The 19,632-nt window shown below is 49.2% G+C and overlaps 1 protein-coding gene across 3 annotated transcripts in view; it reads left to right on the top strand.

Moving 5' to 3' along the window:
• The window catches only part of LOC141098594 (cytochrome P450 2C5-like), a 227,412-nt gene that overhangs the window by 199,616 nt on the left and 8,164 nt on the right, over positions 1 to 19,632 (top strand). For 2 of the 3 annotated variants that reach the window (XM_073586512.1, XM_073586513.1), the window contains exon 10: positions 3,202 to 3,343. In XM_073586512.1, the coding sequence (XP_073442613.1) occupies positions 3,202 to 3,343 (142 nt within the window). Of the gene's footprint in view, positions 1 to 3,201; positions 3,344 to 12,963; positions 13,070 to 19,632 lie in introns of those variants that run through there. The other variant, XM_073586514.1, reaches the window with a different exon arrangement.

The raw sequence follows: 19,632 nt of genomic DNA, 5'->3' as shown, positions 1-19,632 counted from the left end.
GGTGCCATGACACTGATTAAAATGATACCCGGGTTAAAGAAATTCATCTTGTGGCTATAGTTTAATCTTTGTTTTCAGTTAATGAGATTCTCATGCTTTGGGGCTGGCTTGCATGTGAAGCTTTATTTAGTGGTCTTTGGCGTCAATTTCATTATTGTGGTTTAACTGACAGGTCAGTGTTCCTTCAGTGACCTGCCTTCTATTTTAAAGGCAACCTGTCACCCCCCCCAGGCGGTTTTAAGTAAAAGAGCCACCTTGTGCAGCACTAATGCTGCACTCTGTCAAGGTGGTTCTTTTATTTAGCGTCCCTTCCACCGCCGAAATAAGCGTTTTTAAAATTGGTCAGACATACCTGATATTTGACAGGGGGGCAGGTCTTTCCCCCCTGGACACAGACTCCTCACATACGTCAGTCATGTCCTGCTTTTGAATTTGGCGCCGCCTCCTCAGCATTCATTTCTTTTCCTCGCGCCTGCGCTGTAATATTCTGACGTCTCCACAGGTCTTGCTGCACCACTGAAAGAATATTACAGCGCAGGCGTGAGAAAAAGATATATATAAGTACTCTATGATAGGGCAATATCTTCTAGCTCTGAATGAGCGCCTCAAAAAGGTGCACTGAAAAGTTTAAACAATGGAAAATATCCAAATCGGACACTTACATGGAGGGAGTATGTAGCACTGGCGTCCCTGTCTTCTGACGAAGAAGCAAAACGCGAGTTGGGGCGACGGGGACGCCAGCGCTACATACTCCCTCCATGTAAGTGTCCGATTTGGATATTTTCCGTTGTTTAAACTTTTCAGTGCACCTTTTTGAGGCGCTCATTCAGAGCTAGATGATATTGCCCTGTCATAGAGTACTTATATATCTATTGGGTTATGCCCTTGTTTATAATGCAATTTTCCATAATTCTAGTACGTTTACTCAGTTTATATGATAGTAGTTTATATGGGTGTTACTATGGACATATGAGTTTGGCAATTTTTTGTAGGCATTTAGGCCACTGCAATATTATGTAATTGTTAATGCCAGCTTTGGGTAAATGTGCAATATGGCTCCTCTTTAGGATTGCAGTATTCCTGTTTTATCTGTGAATTTTCTTGTTATGCTATGTTATTGTATTTAATAAAATTTGTAATTATTGGCAATTAATACTAGTTTGGTGTTGTGCATTTATTTAGATTATTGAGTTTTTGCCTACTGTATTATTTATTGGGTTTTTGTTGGTCCCTTTAAATATTGTAGTTTATAGTGTGGGCTTTGAAAAAATGTTTCTATTTCCAGCAAATGGCGCTGGTGGCGGCGCATGCGCAGTAGCATCCCACATGTTGGGTGCTGCTTGCGCAAATTGAGAGCATCACTTGCTGATAGTTGCTTCTTTGATAAGCAATGGTAAGTGATGCTACTGTGCTGACGCCGTTGTCAGTGCCATTTTGCTGGTGGAATAAAAAATTTGACTCCAGCAAAATGGCGGTACATTTTTTTTTTTTGTAAGCCCACATTATAAACTGCAATATTTAAAACAGGAGGCAAGTCACTGAAGGATCAGTGATCTGTCAGTTAAGCCACAATAATCAAGATGAGGCCAGAGCGCAGCAAATAAAGACCGACAGGCTCGCCCCAAAGCATGAGAATCTCATTAACTGCAAACAAATATTAAATAACAACCACAAGTTGGATTTCTTCAACCCAGGTATCATTGTAATCAGTATAACAGTGCCAACCTGACAGTGTCTGTAGCTTACTTAGCAAAATCCTGATTAAAAATCCAGGTTCACTTTAAGTGATCTAGACTTTAGGTTGGTTCGATTGGACTGTGTGGAAGATTGGGTGGTGTTGCTAAGCCTGATTGAAGCATTATCTGCTATCCAACCGACCACCTGTTCGCACTGCTCTGGCTTCAGAAGTGCTGCACCATGTTTCCCTTCAAAGTGTGACCAATATGTCGTTAATGGGTGTGTTTCTGCTCCAGCAACAGGTGTAGTGGCACCTGCCCCACGAACACGATATCTGCGTGCACCATCACCACCACACCAGTTCCCTGTCCCTTAACGCATCACTTACTCATTTTGTAGTTGCTAGGTGTCGTGAAGCAAAAACTATTTTTGTAAAAGAAAAAAAATTGTCACCTGCAGCAATCAAAGCGGTTTTTGGGAGTTTACTCCAACGTAATATAGCAGAAAGAACTCAAAAGCGTATGGATGACAATCATTCACTCCAGGAAATTGTTTCAATGATTTTTTTTTCAGCTTTACTGGTTAAAGAAATGAATGCAGACCATGTAATATTGTATGCCTGAGAAATGGAACGATTCAACATTTTTAAAAGCTTTTTGTCAGTTTTAGAGATCACAGAAATGTTCACAGATCATGTAACACTGTATTTAATACAGAAAAAAGGATATATAGACCCATTCTTCAGAATTTGTTTTTTATATATATATATACTGTATATATATATGTGGGGGTACCCGTTATACTATCCATTTCAGACTATTACCGCTACTTAGGAATAATTCAAGTAATAATCATGCATATATGGTATTCATTTATAACATTGATTTTTTTAAACATGTCACAGACAAGAGACTAAATACAAAATCAAACCCCTAAAAACCTTTAAAACCTATTTAGGGCAGTGTGGTTCATGATGTAATTAACAGTAAACATAGCACATTATGTATCTTATGTTAACAGGCATGATTGCACATTTATAATCACAATATTGTCAATAAGACATATATTTAGAGAAAGCTCGGAATGACACTAAATGCAAAAGTGTCCATTGCCTAACCTTAGACATAGTCCACCTATACAATTGAAATGCCTATTAGATTTAATGTGCATACACCAGAATCATTGATGATACAGACCATGTACCATGATGGTTGGAAACACGCTGCTCAGTAACTCAATGCACGTTTCGTGAATAACTTAAGAATGGGGTACTGGGGCAGTGTTCCTGTGAGTATAGACAGTGAGAGAAGTTTTTCACCTGTAGCCCATGAGCTTCATGAGCTGTGCCACCCATGACCTGTCATTACCCGTGGCTGCCGCCATCGGACACTGATGAACCTAATAGGATTTACAGGAAACCTAACTGTAGGCCTAAATGGACTCAGATATTTTTGACGATTAACCTATCTGAAAAATTTCCTTTTTTTATTTGAATTTCAAGAAGGGAATCGTAATTTTTTGCAGGGAACTCACGTAATGCCGTCAATGACATCTATCCTAAGAGACGACAAGTACTTCAAGAAACCTGATGAGTTTTACCTGCAACATTTTCTGGACTCCGATGGAAACTTTGTCAAAAACGAGGCCTTCATACCATTTTCTGCTGGTGAGTAACATCAAAGTAAAGATGGTGGATAATTCAACCACCTCAGAGGCTTTCTGCCACCAGACTATCTGATAAACTAATACTGTTATGTTACTAACATGCTACAAAGATATTACACCAATAATTAAGGAAAAGCTCCTGAGAATCCTATAAGAAAATGGAAAAAAATTAGTCTATCCTATTGAATAAATTTAAATACTGAAAAAAACAGTAATGGACGGTTGCGCTAATTCAATATGTATAAGGTAAATCATGAATATCCAGTTGCACCAATTGCATCGAAGAAAGTGGACCAAATGCTGCGTATTTGAACAACATGAAAGATAAATCAATAAAAGGTAAACAATAGGTAAAAATGATTGGATATAAATATCAACGTACAATACTAGATGTGTATTTCCTGAAGGAAGTACAGATAGTGCTTTGAAATGGTGCCCGGGCTGCCCCTTTAAGAGAGACTTGCCTGCTGCCCCTGCAAGACTTTCAACTCAGGATCCGTTTTAACTGTGGGTGCCTCTCAGGCGCCACTTTGGCCTGTGGGGCCCCTCAGGGTCCAATTTGGTGGGTGGGGCCACTCTGGGTCTAATTTGGTTGGCAGGGCCCCTCAGGGTCCGATTTGGTGGGCGGAGCCCCTCAGGGTCCGATTTGGTGAGCGGGGCCCCTCAGGGTCCGAATTGGTGAGCGGGGCCCCTCAGTGTCCGATTTGGTGGATGGGGCCCCTCAGGGTTTGATTTGGTGGGCGGGGCCCCTCAGGGTCCGATTTGGTGGGCAGGACCCCTCAGGGTCCGATTCGGTGGCCTGGGCTCCTCAGGGCTTGAATTGGTGGCCGGGATCCCTCAGGGTCCGATTTTGTGGATGTGGCCCTCAGGGTCCGATTTTGTGGGTGTGGCCCCTCAGGGTCCGATTTTGTGGTCGGGGCCTCTCAGGGTCCGATTTTGTGGGTGGGGCCCCTCAGGGTCTGATTTTGTGGGTGGGGCCCCTCAGGGTCTGATTTTGTGGTTGGGGCCCCTCAGGGTCTGATTTTGTGGGTGTGGCGCCTCAGGGTCCAATTTTGTGGGTGGGGCCCCTAAGGTTCCGATTTTGTGGCCGGGGCCCCTCAGGGTCCGATTTTTGGGTGGGGCCCCTCAGGGTCCGATTTTGTGGCCGGGGCCCCTCAGGGTGCGATCTTGTGGGTGGGGCCCCTTAGGGTTGACTTTGTGGGCGGAGCCCCTCTGGGTCCGGTTGGGTGGGTGGGGCCACTCTTGGTCCGATTTGGTGGGTGGGGCCTTTCTTGGTCCGATTTGGTGGGCGGGGCCTTTCTTGGTCCGATTTGGTGGGCGGGGCCCCTCAGGGTCCGATTTTGTGGGTGGGGCGCCTCAGGGTCCAATTTTGTGGGTGGGGCCCCTCAGGTTCTGATTTTGTGGCCGGGGCCCCTCAGGGTCCGATTTTTGGGTGGGGCCCCTCAGGGTCCGATTTTGTGGCCGGGCCCTTCAGGGTCTGATTTTAATTGGGGATCCTCAGGGTCCGATTTGGTGGGCGGGGCCACTCTTGGTTTGATTTGGTGGGCGGGGCCACTCTGGGTCCGATTTGGTGGGCGGGGCCACTCTGGGTCCGATGGGTGTGGGGCCACTCTTGGTCCGATTTGGTGGGCGGGGGCCTTCGGGGTCCGATTTGGTGGGCGGGGCCCTTCAGGGTCCGATTTGGTGGGCAGGGCCACTCTGGGTCCGATTTTGTGGGTGTGGCCCCTCAGGGTCCGATTTGGTGGGCGGGGCCACTTTAGGTCTGATTTGGTGGGCGGGGCCCCTCAAGGTCCGATTTGGTGGGTGGGGCCACTCTGGGTCCGATTTGGTGGGCGGGGCCACTCAGAGTTCGATTTGGTGGCCGGGGCCCCTCAGGATCTGTTTTGGTGGGCAGGGTCACTCTGGGTCCGATTTGGTGGGCGGGGCCACTCTGGGTCCGATTTGGTGGGCGGGGCCACTCTGGTCCGATTTGGCGGTTGGGGCCCCTCAGGGTCCGATTTGGTGAGCGGGGCCACTCTGGGTCCGATTTGGAGGCCAGGGTGGCTCAGCCTCCGATTTGTAGGCCAGGGTCGATCAGCCTCCGATTTGGAGGCCGGGGTGGCTCAGCCTCCGATTTGGAGCCTGGGGTCACTCAGGTTTCGATTTGGCTCATTTCGGTGCGCCGGCCTTTTAAGAATCACTTTGGCACGTCGGCCCTTTAAGAGCCAGTTTGATTCACTGGGCTTCTAATTCCACTTTGGCGAACATTCTCTCTCAGGGGCATGCATCATGTGATGAAGCTAGATTTGCATTCGTGCTGTGGGTTTCGCTTTAAGAGCTGAAATTTTCTTGCAGAATCTGTCCTTGGGGGGGTCATGTATAGCTCGTAGGCGTTGGCATAGTAACTGGGTGTGCCTGCGCATATCAATGAGCTTAACTGCCATTTGAATCGCCTCAGGGCATGTTTTCCCTGTGGCAACATTTCCCCATTGAAATACATTGAGGAAGATGTTTTTTCAAACGCAAATTGCGCAAAAACTACAAATCCGATCGACACGAAAAATAATTAGCAAACCACTTGTGGACGCTGGCTTCGAAACAACACCTCAATGGAGTCTGTGCGGCTAGCGGTTCGGGCCACATTAATTGCGAAAAATCAACTGAATAATAACTAGATGTGTGTTTCCTGAAGGAAGTACAGATAGTGGTTTGAAATGGTGCCCGGGCTGCCCCTTTAAGAGTGACTTGCCTGCTGCCCCTGCAAGACTTTCAACTCAGGATCCGTTTTAACTGTGGGTGCCTCTCAGGGGCCACTTTGGCCTCAGGGTCCGATTTTGTGGGTGAGGCCCCTATGGGTCCGATTTTGTGGGTGGGATCCCTCAGGGTCCGATTTTGTGGCCGGGGCCCCTCAGGGTTTGATTTGGTGGCCGGGGCCCCTCAGGGTCTGATTTTGTGGCCGGAGCCCCTCAGGGTCTGATTTTGTGGCCAGGGCCCCTCAGGGTCCGATTTTGTTGCCGGAGCCCCTCAGGGTCTGATTTTGTGGCCAGGGCCCCTCAGGGTCCGATTTTGTGGCCGGGGCCCCTCAGGGTCTGATTTTGTGGCCGGGGCTCTCAGGGTCCGATTTTGTGGCCGGAGCCCCTCAGGGTCTGATTTTGTGGCCAGGGCCCCTCAGGGTCTGATTTTGTGGCCGGGGCCCCTCAGGGTCTGATTTGGTGGGTGGGGCCCCTCAGGGTCCGATTTGGTGACCGGGGCCCCTCAGGGGCCGATTTGGTGGGTGGGGACCCTCAGGGTCCTATTTTGTGGCCGGGGCCCCTCAGGGTTCGATTTGGTGGTTGGGGCCCCTCAGGGTCCGATTTTGTGGCCGAGGCCCCTCAGGGTCCGATTTTGTGGCCGGGGCCCCTCAGGGTCCAGTTTTGTGGGTGGGGCCCCTCAGGGTCGGATTTTGGGGCCGGGGCCCCTCAGGGTCCGATTTGGTGGTCTGGGCCCCTCAGAGTCCGATTTGGTTGATCGGGGCCCCTCAGAGTTTGATTTGGTGAGCGAGGCCCCTCAGGGTCCGGTTTTGTGAGCGGCGCCCCTCAGGGTCCGATTTGGTGAGTGGGGCCCCTCAGGGTCCGATTTGGTGGGCGGGGCCACTCTGGGTCTAATTTGGTGGGTGGGGCCCCTCAGGGTCCGATTTGGTGAGTGGGGCCCCTCAGGGTCTGATTTGGTAAGTGGGGCCCCTCAGAGTCCGATTTGATGAGTGGGGCCCCTCAGGGTCCGATTTTGTGAGCGAGGCCCCTCAGGGTCCGATTTGTTGAGCGGGCCTCTCAGGGTCCGATATGGTGGGCGGGGCCACTCTGGGTCTAATTTGGTGGGCGGGGTCCCTCAGGGTCCAATTTGGTGGGCGGGGCCCCTCAGGGTCCGATTTGGTGGGTGGGACCCCTCAGGGTCCGATTTGGTGGGCGGGGTCCTTAAGGGTCCGATTTGGTGGGCGTGGGCCACACTGGGTCTGATTTGGTGGGCGGGGTCACTCAGCTTTCGATTTGGCGCACCAGCCCTTTAAGACTCATTTTGGTGCGTCGGCCCTTTAAGAATCACTTAGGCGCGTTGGCCGTTTAAGAGCAAGTTTGGCAAACTGGGCTTCTAAATCCACTTTGGCGCACATTCTCTCTCAGGTGCATGCGTCATGTGATGAAGCTAGATTTGCATTTGTGCTGTGGGTTTCGCTTTAAGAGCTGATATTATCTGCCAGAAACTCTGTCCTGGGGGTCAAGTGACGTTCGTAGGCATTGGCATAGTAACTGGTTCTGCCTGCGCATATCAATGAGCTTAACTGCCATTTCAATCGCCTCAGGGCACGTTTTGACTGTGGCAACATTTTCCCATTGAAAAGCATTGGAGACAGTGCATTCCAATGACGGGAAAAAAAATTTTCTAACGCAAATTGCGCAAAAACTACAAATCCATCGACACGAAAAATACTTAGCACACCTCTCATGGACGCTGGCTTCGAAACGACACCTCAACGGAGTCTGTGTGTGTAGCGGTTCGGGCCGCATTAATTGCGGAAATCAACTGAATAATAAGTTAGCAGCGTTCGGATTACAAGATAGTGGTTTCTTCAAAGCACTATAACTAGCAAGCTAAAACCATGAGTCATAGGTCCAAGAGGTGGATGTGTCGGTATGGGTGGAAAAAGCAAGAAAGGAGTAGGCCTGGGTCACACTGGCGAGGAATACGGCCGAGTGAGAGGCGCTAAAAGCACGCATTAGACACGGACCAATGATTCTCTATGGGGTCCCTCGCACCAGCCGTATATTTCTCCTCCGTATCCTACGCTCCGTCCCAATGGCAGCATGCTGCGATTGTCAGCGTACTACGGCCGTAATTCGCCAATGCAAGTCTATGGGTGCGCAAAAAATACGGATTACACACGGACCACACATGTGACCTGCGAGAAATACGCACCCGGTGTCTTTTAGAAAAGCCGGCAATTCAGTGCGCGATACAGTAAACTCACACTGACAGGTTTAATAAAGAAATGAAAGAATAGATATAGACACAGAGAATACATTATATATATATGCATTCTATGTGTCTATATCTATTCTTTGGTTTCTTTATTAAAACTGTCATAGGGCTCCATTATATGTCCATTTTGCAAGCCTGCGAGAAAATCTCGCCATACGGATGCCATACGGATTACATACGGATGCTGACATGCGCAAAATACGCGACCACACCTTGCTTACGGATGACATACGGAGCACTGTTTAGGGGCCATTCATCCGTATTACGCATGTAAAATACTGACCTAATTTTGCGTTGGTTAGTGTGACCCCGGCCGTAATCCAACACTATTTCTTTTTTAAATTTTTTTTTTTATGGAACTCACTTCAAAGAACAAAGAATGAACCCAAAATAAACTAACATGCTCCATCCAGGGGGAAGAGGTCTAAATGGAGCGGGAGCCAGAGGAGGTGGATGAGGCAGAAGAGAAGATAACCAACACAGTTTTTTGTTTATTTGGGGAGGAAGCATCCAAATTAAACCAGTGGCATAAAGAGCTGAAAATTGGCTGGGTGCGGCTGGTATAGTCGTTCAGTTGGGTTGCTTGAATAGCTTCAGATAAGAGCTTATTCGATAGCTATAGCGCTTACCGAATAGCTGCATCGCTAACCTGGACACCTTCCGATAATCAGCTGTTCGGCACCACAGCTGTGTGTATCACAGCTTTGTGACAGTCACAACACATGCATGGAGAACCTATTTGTTGGGCTCCCTATGCATGTGTTGTGACTGTCACACAGCCACAACATATGCAGAATGCTTGCTGCAGGGCAGGCAAGCACCTCCAAGGCATAAAGGGCAAGCTTCAGGCCATGTGTCCAATTTTGAGATCCAGAAGTTAAATAGGGAAGACCCATCTGATAGTATGTGGAGACGTGTGGATATGTACTCTACCACCATGTTGTTGAAACACTGGCTCCTGCAAATATGGACCCTATTACAATGTGGTGCTGTATGCTGTGGCGTGCTCATAATATTTTGCTACATTTTGGCCATGCTAACCCTGCCTTCTAAGGTGCTGGCGGTGCCCCCGCTGCCTTGGCTACTTCGTCCTTCGCCTCTGCCTTGTAGTTCCACTGAGCCTCCCGCTGTCAGCTGGAAAGCCATTAGTAGTTTTTCTACCAGCAAGTGCTTGTACTCACGGAAATAATGATGGTACATTGTTCTTCTAGCGTGGATCTAGCAGGGTGGCCACCCAGTAATCTGCGCTGGTAACAATACGGGCAATTTGATGGTTATTGCGCTACCACTATGCCATGTATTGGCTCATGTGTTCCAGGCTGCCTAGAGGTAACGTCAAGCTGTCCTCGGAGGGAGGTATACCATCTGGGTACACTGTATTCTCCCAGCCATGCTCCATTGATGCCAGTGAGCTGATCTGAGTCCCACCCTGATGTTTCTCCTTCCCTGCCTCCTACTCTTCATCATCATCATCCTGCCAAATTGTCCCCTGGTTGCACAGTTGGGTACCAGGTCAATGTTGGGACAACATCCCAACCTCCGAGCCATGTGTGGACGACATGCCTGATAGTGTGAATTGGGTCTGCTCCTCCTCTTCCTCCTGTGCGACCACCTCATCCATCATGGCCTGAATTGTTTTTTTCCAGCAGGCATATAAGTGGTATAATAACGCAGTAGCAGTGTGAGTGCGCACACACTTACTGCACTTACCGCAACGTGTGGCTAAGCTCATGTGCGAAGAAAGGGATGTGTGTCAGACGAGCTAGGATCAGAGATGCTATGAGATTTTGCCCATTATCGCTCAAGCCCAGGCTCTCCCCCTGACTGGGCTTGACGTTCCCCGGCACCAATCACTCATCTGTCTGCTGTTTGATCCCAGTCCACAGATCCTGCATGTTGTAGGATTTGTCCTCGAAACTAAAGAGCTTAAGAAAAAGCCTTCTGTCATATTCCCCTGGCCATGCGTAAGTTAGTGGTGCATGTCTTCCTGTGACTGAATGAGGAGGCAGTAGTGGATGGAGGAGGAGGAGGAGAAGGAAACCTGGAGTGCTTTTTCAGTGGCGCAGTAGGCAGTAACAGCCAACATACTGACTGTCATGGACATGATTTGTGGAACCATTGTGCCACGGACTGTGGCGAGCCTGGAGGGGCGTGACTAATTGAACACCTGACTGTTCACTTGAGCCTCTGATGGTGAGGTTAGATTTGGCTCCCGATGAATGTCAGGTGCCACTTCAGGACAGACCAATGGATGCACAGCAGATGGACAGACTGGAGGAAGCAGTTGGCAGAGTTTGTATTAGAATGCAGCAGGCACACTTCACATCAGAGTGCAGCAGACAGAGTTCGCACCAGAGTGCAGCAGGCAGTGTTTGTATCAGAGTAAAGCAGACAGGATTTGCACCAAAATGCAGCAGGCAGGATTTGCACCAGAGTGCAGCAGGCAGGATTTGCATCAGAGTGCAGCAGGCAGGATTTGCACCAGAATGCAGAAGGTAGAATTTGCATCACAGGGCAGCAGGAAGGATTTGCATAAGAGTGCAGCAGGCACGATTTGCACCAGAGTGCAGAAGGGGCTGGTAGGCAACCTTAGACAACTTAGACTGCAAACAGTTAAGTTGCTCAGGCACCTCACGAGTGGGAAGGAAGCAATATACACATAATGTCCTACAGCTATTGGCTGGGGAGGAAATAACAAGTTCACAAGCTGACCCTTTAACATGGTGGGAGTGCACACACGCGTGCCCTAAGGACATGGCAAGAGGACCGACTGGAAGTGCTGCTGGGAGCATGCATAGCATGAGGAAGTGGATCACCCACCAGGGCAGTGGGGATACTCAGTACCAGGCCACTTCTTAACGGGAAAGTGTCACGGCAGCAGTGACCCGGTCCGTGGCCCTGGACGTCCAATTAAAGGGATATTTGCAAGGAAATAAAGTTTATTCAGGGGACCGACGCTGCTATGCAGATCCTCTGGAATGGTGACAGGGCAGCAGAGACGGTTGAGCTCTCCACAGGTAGAGCTGTATGCCAGGGCAGTTTGGTTGTAGATGTTAAAGGTGAGGATGGTGAGTTTGGTGCAGGAATGATTCAGAAGACACAGCAGGGTGCAGTTTCCTTTACCTTTTACTGAGCAATGCAGGTACAGTCCGGGGCTCACATTACAGATGGTTCTGGAGCCGGTCAGCCTGGAATCAATTTGGGAATTTCCCTAGTCAGGTGGGTTGTAAGGCCTCCTTTCTAGCGCTATTCTCTGAGGTACTTGCTGCTGTATACTCTATTCAAGTCCCTCTTTCTGTCTGATGCTTAGGTAGAACTCTGTTGTGAACACTTGTGACCTGACTTCTGAGTTTGGGCTCCCTCTGGTGGTTGCTGCGGGTAATGGAGCTGGTCGGGTTGACAGAAGTCAATCACCTGAAGAGGACGAGTGGAGATCAGGTGTAACAGACTGGGAAGATTTAAGTCAGCAAGCTTCCCTCAGTTGCTGCTGGTGATTTGGTTTTCTTCCTGTGCATTTTGAAGTCCGTTTGCCCCTTGCTTTGTACTGCATCGTTCTGATAAGTGATTTGTTTGCTGGAATCTTTTTGCATTTAATCCAGTTTTTGCCTTTCTCTGCTTTCTGCTTTGCTGTGTGGGGTCAGCATTGTTCCCGGCTGGGACCAGTGCTGGACCTCGTTCCATATGTTACAGCTTATGTCAGTCTGTTCAGTATTGGTAGTTCCCTGTTTTATCAGTATATTTTGTTTTGCTTCCAGATCACACCAGAAGGCTGATCTATTGGGGGAGAGATCGTGTGGCCTCAGTATTTTTGCATATCAGACGTGTTGGATTTTTCTTAGGGTTTTTTGCATGATTGCAGACAGTATCTTTCCTGTCCTGTTCTATCTAGACAGTTTGGGCCCCATCATTTGCTTACTCTATTTTCTGCCTGTGTTTGTGCCTCATCTTGTCTCACCGGCAATATATGTTTGGGGGCTATCTATTCCTTTGGGGTTCTACTCTGGGGCAGTTTAGCTTTCCCCTTTCTTGCTTTAGGCTTAGTTAACTCTTTGGCTGTGCCGAGGCATCTAGGGCATCGTAGGTACGTCCCACAGCTAATTCTAGTTGTGTTGATAGTTTAGGGGTCTGCAATCTGCTTAGTTACCAACCTTTCTGGTTTTCTGGCTGCCTAGCTTATTCCCTGGCTATCCTCCTTGGTGACCTAATCATAACAGAACTCCACTCGCATGACAGGCAGCTGGAGCCTGCTTCAGGGGTTGCTCCTGTCTGGCGTCTCCAGCTCACACGTGCTGCTGTGTCATCGAGTATCAATAGAGGATAGAGGATCTGCAGTCTTCTGCCCTTCGGATTCTGCTGCTGGGGCTTTAGTACCCACAGAGCCTCGGGCTCCGGTGCCCGGTCACTGGCGCTCAAGCCTGGGGTGAGCTCAGATGGAGCTCCTATCCCCAGCTCCTCTTCACACATCCACTCTCAACCTTGTTCAGGCTCTAACTCTCTCCATTTACTTCCTCCTCCTGACCAGAGAGAGCAGCTCCCCTGAAGTCGAGTTTAGAGCTCCCCCTGCTGGCCTGGAGCAGGAACTGTGTTGTATGCTGGAACTACCTGGTAAGGGGATTCCTTCTCTGCTTCCAGGCATGACATCACTCCCACCTAGAGGCATACAAGGCCATTGTGGGAACTGAACTCATGGGGTGCCACAGAAGAGAGGAACTGACCACAGCGCGGGTGAGTGAAGCAACACGCCGGTGACACTGCCTATCAGAGCAGGGATCCGGCTAACACTGACGGTGCTGTTATAGCAGCATGGCCACCTCCTCATCCTCCAAACTACGCATGTCACTAGGATGGCCTCCGCTCCATGTGAGGTCTAGGACCTCATCATTCCCTGTATCATCTTCTAGCTCCTCAACCCTGCTCTCCTTGCCTGTCTGCACACTACAGATAGACGCTGCAGTTGGCAACTGAGTTTCATCATTATCTGACATGTCCTGTGGTGGTCCTCGGACCGTGTGCACTAGCTCTCCCACGTACTCTTCCTCCAACATAACAAGTGTTTGGGCATCAGTGCACTCAGTTTCTTCAACTTGTGGAGCTGGGGCAGGTACATGGGCCACAGAACCGCATCCAGTGCAGTCATCACAAAGCAGAATAGACTGTTGAATGACTTGTGAGTTAGACTGCTTGGCTGACTTGCAAGGGGGAGGGTGGAAGCCGGATGACCATGGTCCTCAGGTGCCAACTTTGCACTTTCTGCAGTCAACTTTGTGGAAGATAACGTGAAGGAATTTGAGCTCACTCTCAGCCATCCAATCTTACACCTTTTCATCATCTTGTGATCACCATTTGTACAATGGTATTCAGGCCTACCAAAAGACACATAACATCTTGTCGCCTGCATACACCGGAGGAAGTTGTTATATTTGTGCACGTAGCAGGTACAGAACAACCACGTCCTCTCCATGCATCAGCTACACCACTACCAGCAGCAGCTGCCCAGCATCACCAAGACCACTTTCACATTCCCTATATGATGCTCTCCATATTTTTGGAAGTGTTTTTTTTAAACAATACTCACAAAGATATGGCGGAAGAATAGATTAATTTATTTGCAACACTACTAGAAAATACACAGTGCTCCTGAAAAAATATTTTTTTGTCTATAATTGGCAAAGAGATGGTTGATGTCAATTCTCTATTTCCCAGAGTACTAAAAAACACACACTAGTCCTTAAATTTTTTTTGAGGGACATTGCAAATGGCCACAAGATGGTTGATGTTAAATATTTCTTAAAATACTAGAAAACACACAGCCGCTTTAAGGACAGTACTCCCACGGGAAGGAATGGGTGCAGAGTACACAGAGTGGCTTAAAGGAGAGTATTCCCACAGACGTAGGAGCAGAGTACACAGATCAGCTTAAAGGACAGTACTCCCATAGATATGGGGCAGAGTATACAGATCTGCATAAAGGACAGTACTACCAGAGTCCGGGGGTGCAGCGTACATACAGCGGCTTAAAGGACATTACTCCCACAGGCAGGGGGTGCAGAGTTCAGGCAGCAGCTGAAAGGACAGTACTCCCACAGGCAGGGGGTGCAGAGTACACACAGTGGCTTAAAGGACAGTACTCCCACAGATATGGGGCAGAGTACACAGATCGGCATAAAGAACAGTGCTCCCCCAGATATGGGGGCAGAGTACACAGATCAGCATAAAGGACAGTGCTCCCACAGGCGGGGAGAGGGGGTGCAGCGTACACACAGCGGCTTAAAGGACATTACTCCCACAGGCAGGGGGTGCAGAGTTCAGGCAGCAGCTGAAAGGACAGTACTCCCACAGGCAGGGGGTGCAGAGTACACACAGTGGCTTAAAGGACAGTACTCTCACAGATATGGGGCAGAGTACACAGATCGGCATAAAGAACAGTGCTCCCACAGATATGGGGGCAGAGTACACAGATCAGCATAAAGGACAGTGCTCCCACAGGTGGGGAGGGGGGTGCAGAGTACACACAGCGGCTTAAAGGACAGTAATCCAACAGATATGGGTGCGGAATACAAACAGAGGCTTAAAGGACTGTATTCCTAAAGGTGGGGGTGGGTGCAGAGTACATACAGCAGCTTAAAGGACAGCAAGCTCACAGAAATGGGTGCGAGCATACACAGTGACTTTTAACACAGTAGTAGTGTAAGGGGGTGAGATAAAATTACCTCCTTGCTTCCCTTACTTTAATTGTTTTCAGTGTATTGATGTTTACATGTGCTAATGTTTGTAATTTCCTATATTAATATTTGTGGTACTGCTACATAGTAATATGTATTACCGCTCACATTTATGGTACTGCCACATTCATACGTGTTACCATTCTTTGTAGAACTATGTATATTATGTTGTGTTTCTTTAGTGTAATACTGTATATAATGTAATACTATTTACTATGCTCATGTACAGGTTAGGGAAAGTGAAGTGTACCCTTCGGACAACAGAGGGGGGGCAGCATAGTGTTTGTAGTTCTTTATCACTAAGGATAACTGTAGTACTTGCGGGAACCACTAGATGGGGGCATACTAGTGTGCACTGTAGGAATAGTTCGTAGTAAGTGTATAGAGGGTTAAGTCTAGGAGGGGCTGCCTGGTGGTAACACAGGAGTTTTTAGGAAGTTAGTTCAGACAGGACCAGGGTGCCCAAAATGTCCACATGGGCTATAGGCCCTGGACGGCTTGGCAGCCATGCAACATTAAGAGCTGCAGCCCACGTTATCCACGGCCACTGGATATCATAGTGGTGGGCCAGTACAAGAGAGGAAAGATTTGGAGACTCATAGCCTGGGCGGATGCCTTTAGGGCAGGAGTCGGCTGGAGTGAGGAGTTGAAGGAACTTGGAGCTTCGACGGGATCGGTACAAACAGGCCGGATGCTTTACCAGAGGCAACCAAATCGAGTGACTGATGATTTTGAGTCTGGGGTAAAACAGGCAGAAGGAATTGTTATCATGGCGAGGTTAGGCCAGGAAGAAGCTGGGGAGCAGTATAAGATGGTCCGGTCTGGGCGTGTACTGCACAGAAAGGCAGGGAAAGTTGAGGAGACGTGAATTCCATGATGTGCCAACTGTGGATGTAATGTGTGAAGTGTTCAGTAAAGAGTATGTTCAAGTTACGATGGACTGTGTCTCTATTACTGGGAGTCACCTGGAAGAGGGTCCGTCGCCGCCTGGGAGGTGCCCGGTGGGACCTGAACCTGGAGATGCAGATATACTAAGAAGAGAAATACAATTTTCTGTGAGGGAAGGTGGGGACACAGATGCTTCAGTGTCTCTGGTCATGACTACAGTCCTGGCCTCCCCATACATTAGTACAGTACTACCAAATATAGGAGTTTGCATAGTAAACGCAGCACTTTTTTTTTGGGAGAGTGTCCAGTCACTATCTATCCCTCACTCCAGAGAATAATGACGGCAGCACTCGTGGTCCAAGCTTTATACAGTCTGGTTCACGAGCTGTGCTGGCCTATCACAGCCATGCCAATACATGGCATGGCTGTGATGGCTCCAGAATTGCCCACAATCTAAATGTATACTGATTAGCTGCGCGGCATCGTTTCAGCAAGCTTTAGTAGACTGGCGAACCCGAACAGGAATCTGGACGTATAGTAAAAACTCCATGTTTGTGGTTTGGTACAGGACACTAGCTGTCCGGTACGGACCCCAAACTTTCCCGTATGGATTCGCTCATCCCTACCGATAAGAATAGTAAAAAGTTGAAAACAGGCCCAAAACAGGCTTGGGGGTGACGGGGTTAATAAACTTTATACCATGTTTACATTTTTTTTGGTAATGAGCGAGTATACTCGTTGATCGGGTTTTCCCGGGCATGCTAGGGTGATCTCCGAGTATTTGGATGTTCTCGGAGATTTAGTGTTTGTCGACGCAGCTGCATGATTTGCGGCTGCTAGACAGGCTGAATACATGTGTGGAATTCCTAACAAACAGGCAACCCCCACATGTATTCAGCCTGTCTAGCAGCCGCAAATCATGTAGCTGCGTCGACAAACACTAAATCTCCGAGCATGCCCAAATACTCAGAGATCACCCGAGCATGCTCTGGAAAACCCGTGCAATGAGTATACTCACTCATCACTAATGATTATTGGTTGCTCCTATGTATTTTTCTATTAGATATACTATTATTATTATTATTATAGCGCCATTTATTCCATGGCGCTTTACATGTGAGGAGGGGTATACATAATACATACAAGTACAGTAATCTTAAACAATACAAGTCACGACTGGTACAGGTGTAGGGTTCGAGCAGGCTCACAGGATGCAGTGACGAGACACGAGACTGAATGTGGGGTGAAATAAACTTTTATAAGTTTTAAAGCCGCAAGGGCTAAAACTGCTTAAATAAGACAAAAGGGGAAACACTTAGTTGTCCTCGCAGGGACTCGTAAAACAACATTAAAAAAAAAACAAAAAGGGTCCTTATTTTCTCTATAATACACTTAGCCTTCCGGGCGTCGCTCGAGTTCACGACCACTCAGGGGTTGCAGATGTGGCTGCCTTGTAATCCACGACTTCCCGGAAGGACTTGTGCTTGTACAGCCCCGAAGAGACCAGAACGATGGGGCGCAGCAGGCCCTTAAGAAACTGGACGGTGGGGCGCAACGGGCCCTGTAGTAACCGGAACGATGGGGCACAACAGGCCCTGAAGAAACCGGAACGATGGGGCACAACAGGCCCTGAAGAAACTGGGCGGTGGGGCGCAACGGGCCCTGAAGAAATGGGGTCGGTGGGGCACAACGGGCCCTGAAGAAGCTGGCACGGTGGGGCACAACAGGCCCTGAAGAAATGAGGTCGGTGGGGCACAACGGGCCCTGAAGAAGCTGGCACGGTGGGGCACAACAGGCCCTGAAGAAGTGGGGTCGGTGGGGCACAACGGGCCCTGAAGAAACTGTTCAGGGGGTCAATCTCCCAGGCGTCCGTTTAGAGGCGCTCGTTCCCCAGCCAGGTCATGACGCAGTTTCAAAAAAGACATAAACGTTAACAAATTCTGCTCAGTGTCCCCTCAGTAACCGGGACGGGCTCTGCGGCCGCCTATAGCGAGGTGACGTCCCCTGAGGTCGGTGATGACGGGGCCGCGGCTGTGGGAGAAGACAGGGGGGCAGTGTCCTGGCCACTGTACCGGATTGCTGTGTCGTCGCAGCGGTCGCCTGAGATCCCGGTCCTGTCACACCACGGAGGGAATCAGCGGCCGTCACTTTATCTGAATCTTTGCGGGGGGAAACTCCCGGGGAGAGTCTCTTACGCGTCAACCTTCGGTAAGTCTCAAATTTCCCTTTTTCAATCTCCTGCCTGTCTCTCTTTTCCACACCGTCAGTTGCCACAGTCCTCTCTCTGCCGCACGGCTTCCTCTCTCCTGTCAGGCTCTCTGCCAACTGCCACCTCAGCGCGTCCCCTGCTCCTTTTACCCTCGCCCCGCCCCCTGTTGCCCTGACAACTTCAGTCGCATGTCTCCCTTTGTAATCCCCCTGATGTGGTTTCTTCAACAACCCTGATGGCGGTCCCCCTGGTTCTAGCCCAATCACTGTATGGGGGTCCTCCTCCCCACATTCCCCCACCCTGTAAGCTCGCCAGTCCTCGGGCGAGGGTGTTAGTCTATTGAGATTGGTCTGTAAAGGTGTCAATATTTGTTGCCATACGAACTGGTCTTGTTCATACCGTTCGGGGGGTTTGCCGGCTGTTGACCGCTCGGAGCGTCTAAGTTCGACTGGGGTGGAATCTTCTGGGGTGGTGGACGTCGGTGAGCTGCAAGATGCCGGTGGGTTAATTGTGTCAACTGGCTCATTATTGGGTGGAGGGCCCTTGGGAACTGGAGGGAAATCCTCGTCGTCTGAGTCCCAGCATATGGACTCCGGTTCGGATGTCTTCGGGACGGGTTCCAGTTGCTTCGGGTCGGAAGAAATACACAGGCGTAACATATTACGATGCACAATGCGAGTGGGCAGTGTTTCATCCTGCTCGGGCTGTATTTCGTACACAGGTCCTTCTGAATGGATACGGCGTAGTACCCGATAAGGACTCTCTTCCCAACGTGACTCCAGTTTATTCTGGGGGCGTTGATCTAGTACAAGCACACGGTCCCCGCTTTGGAGATGGGGAGGGGAGGTTGTATTCTTCCCGGGGTGTTCCCAGTCTTGAAGTTTGGTATGTACAATTCGGTGAAGAGTTTGCAACCTGTGGCGATGATTTCGGACCCAAGACGACACTCCGGTCCAGGGTCGAGGCTCTTCGGGGTCCAACTCTACCTCCGTGATCCCTTTACCCTCTCGTCCGAACAGCAGGAAATAAGGAGTATAGCCCGTTACTCGATGTACCCGATTATTATAAACCCACACTAATTCAGAAACATATTCAGGCCAACGAGCTTTCTTGTCACTCTCCAGAGTGCGTAGCATTTGAATCAATGTCCGATTAAATCGCTCACAAGCCCCATTCCCTTGCGGGTGATATGGTGTGGTCCGGGATTTATCAATCCCATAAAGATGATGTAGTTCCTCCATAACTTTCCCCAAAAAACATGCTCCCTGGTCGGAATGTATGCGTTGAGGACAGCCGTACACTTGTATAAAATTTCTGCAAATTGCGGAGGCGGCTGACTCCGCGGTCTGGTCTTGAGTAGGGGTGACCACAGCGAATTTAGTGAAATGATCCACCATGACGAGGCAGTGTTCGTATCCCTGGAATGCGGGACCAATGTGCAGATAATCCACCGTCAAGAGCTCCAAGGGTTCTGAAGTCACA

This window comes from Dendrobates tinctorius, unplaced genomic scaffold, assembly GCF_039654945.1.
Source record: "Dendrobates tinctorius isolate UK_male_01 unplaced genomic scaffold, ASM3965494v1 ptg000093l, whole genome shotgun sequence".
Lineage (NCBI taxonomy): Eukaryota > Metazoa > Chordata > Amphibia > Anura > Dendrobatidae > Dendrobates > Dendrobates tinctorius.
Note: the sequence above shows the minus strand (reverse complement) of the source record. Positions and strands in the feature narration are given on the sequence as shown.